At 43.3% G+C, this 7,194-nt stretch overlaps 1 protein-coding gene across 1 annotated transcript; it reads right to left on the bottom strand.

Annotated features, from left to right (window-relative positions):
• Positions 1 to 4,193: 4,193 nt before the first annotated feature.
• LOC106012342 lies at positions 4,194 to 5,791 on the bottom strand. The gene is made up of 3 exons (XM_013085056.1): positions 5,174 to 5,791; positions 4,898 to 5,057; positions 4,194 to 4,369 (listed from the first exon to the last, which is right to left on the bottom strand). Exons 1-3 carry the CDS (start codon positions 5,789 to 5,791, stop codon positions 4,194 to 4,196), a joined length of 954 nt encoding a protein of 317 aa, XP_012940510.1.
• Between the last annotated feature and the right edge of the window lie 1,403 nt (positions 5,792 to 7,194).

Genomic DNA, 7,194 nt, shown 5'->3' with positions numbered 1-7,194 from the left:
AGAGAGAGAGAGAGAGAGAGAGCGAGAGAGAGAGGAAGAGAGGGGGCCTCTCCAATGACTCCGAGAAGTCGAAGCTCTTCTCTCGAATTTTAGAATAAGACGAAAAGAAAACCAAATTTAAAAATGAACAACTAAAAGCATGCACTCCGTTACTTGATTGCTCACAGACGTTGGAAAACCGACAGAGTGCGCTAACGTGGTGGTATGACTTACGAATTGCCAAAAGAAAGTCGGCCGTCATATTGGTTGGATGTCTGCCCCAACGCACTGAAATAGAATTTTGATAATAATATAATATGGTGACATGTACTTCATGAAGCTTTTGTTATTCTGCAGTTTTCATGGAAGTGTGTTCGTGGTGGTAGAACCATTATTAGGGGAGAGCAGGGAGGCCTCGGACACGCCAATTCTAGCTGAGCTTTTGATTTTACACATTTTGTCACTAGATCGCATAATGGGTCATTTAAGGTTTAGCTTGCTGTGTTTTTTGTCACGTCACTGCGCGAAAGTTTTGCATCTCCTGTAAAAAAAAATTATGATTTTTACAAGAGTGTATCTACCTTTTCGCGCCTCAGTTTGTAAGGTTTTCAAGTCCTAATAGTGCACTAGTCTTTTCACGAAACAATGTAGATCTATCTGTGCTTTAGGGTGTCTGTTTCTTGTCAGATTTATAAAATTAAACCACCAAGCTTTCAAGTTGTCTGTTTCATGAATATGTTTCCAACACTACCCTTATCCTTATGTAGGGAGACTTCGCACCGGGGTGAGGGGGGGAGGGGGTGACCTCGTACACAGTCAGACGTCTACTGAAACTAATGTAAGAATAGTTCGAATCAGTTTCTATGAAATTTGAATTCTAAAAACGTAGAATATACGTGTGTTATTGTACTTCCCAGACTGAACCATGTCAAGGAAATATAGAGCCATGAAAAGAAAAAGAGCCTTTAGATTCTCAGAAAGATGAAACTCGCAAGGCGTATACTCGTCAATGACTCATTGTCTTTGCGTCGTGCAGAAGCTATATACAATGTGAAGAAATCCACTTGGAAAGACTCTATTTAAAACGATGTGAAGACAACAGTGCGTTTTGGACACACTCGTTTACGATTGCACAATTTTTTTCATAATCCTCGGAAAAAACCCATCTCGGAGTATTTGATAACATTTCAAAGTTGTTTTTACCCGATGTTTGTCATTATTTATATCGTATGTCATGGCGGACATGATAATCATACCAAAAACATAGACTATGAACAAAATCTTTCGGAAAAGACTGGCTTTCTGAGTTCTGGGTCGAAAGTGAAGCCTTTCCCATGGAACCTTTGTCATTGAACTTGGGATTATTGGGACGTGTGTCCACTTAGTTGGGAACTGGTGTCAGAGAAAGACGAAGAAAGGGTGACTTTGAGAGTCTTCCCTACGAAAATCTAACAGGAAAGTAATTCTTTCATCTATCCACCTATGGAAGATTTGGCTATTGTAGAATGATCCCAGTTATTCCCCCTCCGATGTGAGGCTCAACAAAGAATTCCAAAAGCTCCTATAAGTTTGCCTTTAAGTGGCAACCTTGAATGTTTCGTGGGCATTGAAGTCTCCAGTGCGTTTGAATTTCATCTTCCAAAGCTCACCATAGTGCAACACTCAAAGTTCTTTTCAAAAATAAAATTCTGATTTATTTTTTTAAACCTGCAGAACGTAGAAGAATGTTCAGGTCTCAAAGTGAATGGTGGAAATATTAATAACATCAGATTTTCCGATACCACAGTTTTAATAGCAGACTAATAAAATGACCTTCAATCGCTTCTAGATACTGTTGTAACACAAAGTGAACGTAAAGGATTGTTGTTGAATGTAAAGAAAACAGAATGCATGGTAATATCCCAAAAAGCAGCAAATCCTATTTGTAGTCTCTTTAGCACAGGTGAAAAGATCAAACAAGCCCAACAGTTTAAATATCTAGGCTATTTTAGGGCAAGCGAGGCAGGGGTAGGCTCAGAGCAACCGGCTTAGGGAACCTAAACATATGGGTAACGGGGAACTATCTGGGTAACGTGACTTTTTGAGAGCATCCGAGCAAAGGAATGGATGGAGAGGAGAATCATGATCGCCGATGTCTGTCGCAGATCTGGCTCTGGATGAATGAATGAATGAATCTATAGACTTTGTTTTCCCTTAGCTATTTGATTTGGTTGCTGTACGCCTCGTGGAACACTTTGACTGTCAGTTCATTTGAGATGGCGGACCTCCGATGTTAAATCTTTCTTCGTCAGGACGTGATGGGAAGCCTTCACCCCCGTTCCCAAACAGCCCATGTTCAAGAACACAACTACCTGGATTCGAACCAGAGGGCAGCACTCGGAGAAAAACAGCAAAAATAGCTTAGCAAATGGAGCACCTACAAAAATACTGTGCTCTCACCAAATCCAGACCTTGGCAGACTCGGAAACTAACGGGAAAAGAATACTTTTTACCACTGTTCATCACTCCAAAAAGTAGCTTGATGTTAGAGGCATGAGGCATAACAGAGCTCTGTTTTACAATGATAAAGGGTGATATCAAGTTAACACGCACATAGGTGCATAAAAGCGGGCTGGTGCATATATATACAGTGGCGTCCAAGAGAAACTTGAAAACGTAATCATTGATTAAAGCCTCTCATAACCTACTCATGCAGGATACCAATTTAAAGCTAAATAAATTCCTCATCATCTGACACATAGTAATTCATCTATATTAAGAGACTCCCGAGATGTGGTCACTCTAAATTGACTGTAAAAAATCAAGCTCGACAAAATTATGCGAAATCAAAGACACGTAAAATTGTTTTTGCGCGTGTATTGATGAGCATCAGTATTGATAGAATGGACATACATTACATATCCAATGATAGGAGACTTTTGTATTGCAATAAACAATATTCTGTTTTGATATTTTATCACGATGGTTTCAAACCAAACGGAAAACAGAGCAATCGCAAATGCAATGCAAAACTTGGACTTATCCTTAAATGTGCTCATTATTATTTTACATATGAGCCATTGGTTCTGTGTCGAAGAGGAGCCCTTTGGACATCGACTCTATTAGATTTTGGACTTAATTTGCTGACATTTTATTCCTATTGTCACTGAGGGTTGCAAGGAAACGGTCTGAATTGGGGGCAAAGTCGTGTTTCTGAAGGTGCTGTTTCATGGTACTTCACTTTTCACATACCTGTAGGATTTACATCGGGGATTACTATATTACCTGTCCTTGGCAACGACGTCAGTTCCCCCAGCACTAAAGCCCGCAAGGTACATTTTGTATCCATACTGATTGTTCCGGTGGCTGTCTGATTATGGCGACGTCTTTCCTTTCCAGATAATCGTTCCTTTCTTTCTTCTCCCCTCTCTATCCGCATTTCCCGCATCCTAATGATCACGTGGTTTTCTGCTGTCTCCCTATCTTTCTCATCCAGCAACATTTCCTCCAGGGTCCTCAACACTTCTTCTGTGTCAAATTTCACCTCACCATCAACCACGGCACTGCCTGCCAGCCTATCAGCCTCCTCATTGCCCTTCACTCCAGAGTGCACAGGACAGAATACCCACGTGATGGCTCTAAGTGATGAGTGTTGTATTGGGTTTACCCATTCACTTCGAAGAAGCCTTTTTCAACCCTTCGCAGGATGCTCTGGGAGTCTGTGACAATAATGAGATGGGTAGTTCTTGGTCTTGTATTTTGAAGCCATCCTAGCGCTCTTGTTACAGCCTCAATCTCCATTGTCATGGTTGAAGTTGTTCTTCCTATGGCCCCTGACATGCTGTGAACCTTTTTGTTCTCTTAGTACACCACAAAACCCCACCCACTTCTCTATCTCTCTTCTTGACCGATCCATCCGTATAGATCACTGGGTCCTCTGGCTTGGAATGCTCCTCAATTAATTGTCGTATGTCATTGTCGTTAATGACAGCAGCACATTCCCGTCTTTCACCACCCATAGTGATGTGAACGTTGGCTAGGCTTCTGCAATCGGGGCTCAGTTCAAACCATTCCTTTCCACAGCATATTTCATCGATGTCACAAACTGTTCTCAAGGTGTCTTCGGCTTCTGCCATCCATGAACTGCCCCGTTTGATCATGTTTCCTTTGATGCTGCTTAGGTTGTCATGCAAAGGGTGCCTCGGGTCTCCCAAAACATTCAAGTACAGCTTTGCCTATGCCACCTCATGCCTCACTTTGATGCTGGCCAGGTTAAGGATGTATCTCATACAGACAATATGGGTGTCCTTTGTGCGACCCAGAACAACCCTCATAGCTGCATTATGTACTCTCTCCAACCTGTCTATCTGAGCCTTGGACAGGGAGAGGATACCCAGACCATAGTCTATGACTGACAGAACAACCAGCTACATCAGGAGAAAAAGAACTCTCTGCCGAATTCCCGCGGAAGCCAAGGTCTTCACTACATTGATGCCCTTCTGAACCCTGACAGAACATTGTCAATATGTTTTCGGAAAGAAAGTGTCCTGTCCGGAGTGATTCCCAGGTACTTCAACTCATGCTGTCTGTCTATGAGAAAGTGGTCAAATCTCAAGTGGAGTGGCAGGATCTTTCACAATACGGTTGTTCAGTGAGCACCAGATGACCAGTGCTTTGTCTGGATTGATGACCGAATTGTATTCCTCACATCAATCTGCGACCTTGCTCAGCCTGTCCTGTAGCATCCGTCTAACCGCTAGCCTATCACGACCTTTTCCTTAGACCATCGCATCATCTGCAAATGTTAGGATTCTTCCTGCTCCACTTACCTATATCCTGGCAATTTTGGACGTGTTTATGTTGAACAGAATCGGTGATAAGGCTGACCCTTGTGGCAGTCCTGAGACAATCACTACTGGGTGTGACATCAATCGCCCACTTCTCAGCGCCACCTTCCTCTCAAACAGAGCCTCAGGGGTCCATTGTACCAACCAGGGGTCAACATCCATTTCCATCAGGAGATCCTTGAGCTTGCCGTAATCAACTCGGTTGTAAGCATCCTCTAGGTCTATTGCAGCCATTGCTGTCTCCTCCTTTCTCTGGAACCTTCAAATGCATCAAAGACTAATACTGCCCTGTTTGTGCAGGTGTCTATCCCTGGTCTGTAGCTTCCAAGGCCGTCTGGAAGGAGCTTTTTCCTCTCTAGGTAATTTACCAGTCTTTTGGCCACAATCTTTTCCAGGATCTTTCCATACGTGTTCTGCATGGTGATGATTCTGTATCCCTTGATGTTGGAATGGTCTTTGCCTGGTTTTGGAAGAGGCATGAGGTAGCTGTGTAGCCACTCCTCTGGGATCTTGCCTTTCGCCAAACTCTCGTTGAAGTCCTCCACCATACCCTGTAGATCTTCTTCATCTGCATCCTTAAAATGGCTGTATCTCACCCCATCAGGCCCTGCTGCACTATCCATCGTTCCGCTTATTACCCGCGTCACTTCCTGTATTGTGACACCCTCTCCATACAGCACCTCTGGCACAGGGGTTTTCATAATTGCCCTGATGTTATCGCGCTCCTCCATGTTGCCTTGGTGAGTCTGCTTGATGTACCTCTCAAGGAAAGCCCGGCCTTTTGCTTCATCTGTCTCCAGTAGTCTATCGTTCTCATCTTTAGCAGACAGAGAGCCAGTGTCAGTCCTTAATCCCTTCATTTTTCTGTGCAATTTCCAGAACCTGTGTAGTGCCTTCTCTGATGACACCTCGGTCACGTACTGCTCCCACCGTTCCTGCTTGGCCTCATTTGCACTTTCCCTGAAAAGCCGCCCGTCTCTTTTCATTCGCTCTTCTCCTCGTCTGATACCTTATCTGATTTACTCGCCTTATGCCATGCTCTTGTTGACCTTCTCTTCTGTAGCCACAGCTCTTCAAGCACAGGATTCCAATAAGGCGGCTGGACAAAGTTGGATTTAGTTGCGCGTGATGCCCCAGCCTTTCTTTTTTTTTTTGCAGTACAGTAGAGCCACTGTCATTTCCATATCTGAATGGCTTTTTTCATCTTTCAATTTTCATCATTCCCCTCGTGGCAATTGATCATTACGGAACAAGGCAGATGGTCGTTTCCATGGTCTGTCAGAGCCTGCCATTTAGCAAGGACCTCCGAATCTGCTGTAATCAATGCCAAATCTATGTTTGAATCATCCTCTCCTTGGCGCTGTGCGACCTTTGTCATGTGTATTCCGTTGAGGATGGAAAAACTGCTCTCTATCATAGCCTTCTCCAGCGCCTTTCCTTGAATATTATTTTGTACATTTCCCCATGTGACACTCCTGGCGTTGAAGTCCCCCACGATCATCACCCTTTCACTCAGTTGGCTGAGCTCCTCCAGGAAGTCCCAATCTTCCTCTATCCTGGCACTGTCATTGCCCACATAGATGTTGACAAGCGTCCATTTCCTCTTCCTCACCTCACACTCCATAATTTCTACACGAATCCATGTAGTGAGACCCATCATGGACAACTAATATTAGTCAAACAGTGTGTTACACACAGACTGATTGACGCGAAGCGATTCAACAGGGAGGGCATCGGGGTTATTTACTGGTGACCACTCCAACGTTGATTCGATTTGGTGTTCCAAGAGTTATCTAGTGGCATTGGCCTTGTGAGAAGGCTCTTTGCTATGCTTGAACTACAGAATGACGAAAATAAGGGTAAGACATGGCGTTCTCGCACTTGCGCGATGTAGGCTACTAACCCAAGACGTCCTGTAATTCTCACGAGGAGATTCTGTTCATTCCACCCTGGACCACCTAAAAACTTGGCAGCTTCGTGGCCTCTGTTTCTCAAAGACAAATGATTATGTTTAAAATCTAAACTAACACAGTCCATGTGCATAAAGGGTTTCGTGCTCGACGAAACAGTTAGCTCCAAAACAAACGCAAAATGAATACTAAAGAACACATTGTCATGTTATGTTAAGTCCAGGTTTTGTGTGGTATTTGTAACTTATCTGTTTGAAAATATCATCAGAAGATGCTGTTCATTGCAAAGACAATAGCATTCTCTTTTCATTTGATAGCCAATACATGTCCATTCCGCCAATGTTGATATACTTCAATATACGCGCGAACACTTTTGCGTTTCACCGATTTCGCACAGTTTTGCAAGCCTGAGTTCTTAATTGAGGTCAATTTGGAGAGACTATAAATGTTATTATCTTGGGCGTCTCTAACATAGATGA

The sequence above is a fragment of the Aplysia californica genome, unplaced genomic scaffold (genome assembly GCF_000002075.1).
Source record: "Aplysia californica isolate F4 #8 unplaced genomic scaffold, AplCal3.0 scaffold00338, whole genome shotgun sequence".
Classification (NCBI taxonomy): Eukaryota; Metazoa; Mollusca; class Gastropoda; order Aplysiida; family Aplysiidae; genus Aplysia; species Aplysia californica.
The sequence above is the reverse complement of the archived record's forward strand: the minus strand, read 5'-3'. Positions and strand labels throughout refer to the sequence as shown.

Bases quoted from the DNA above. Each gene is read 5' to 3' on its own strand.
- LOC106012342 (XM_013085056.1), bottom strand. From the start codon at position 5,791: ATGAAAAGAGACGGGCGGCTTTTCAGGGAAAGTGCAAATGAGGCCAAG. The intron at 5,058-5,173 runs GTAAATTACCTA...TGAAGGTTCCAG, and splicing joins AGATTGTGGCCAAAAGACTG to AGAAAGGAGGAGACAGCAAT. The intron at 4,370-4,897 runs GTGGGCGATTGA...TTGTTCTGTCAG, and splicing joins GAGGAAGGTGGCGCTGAGAA to TCATAGACTATGGTCTGGGT.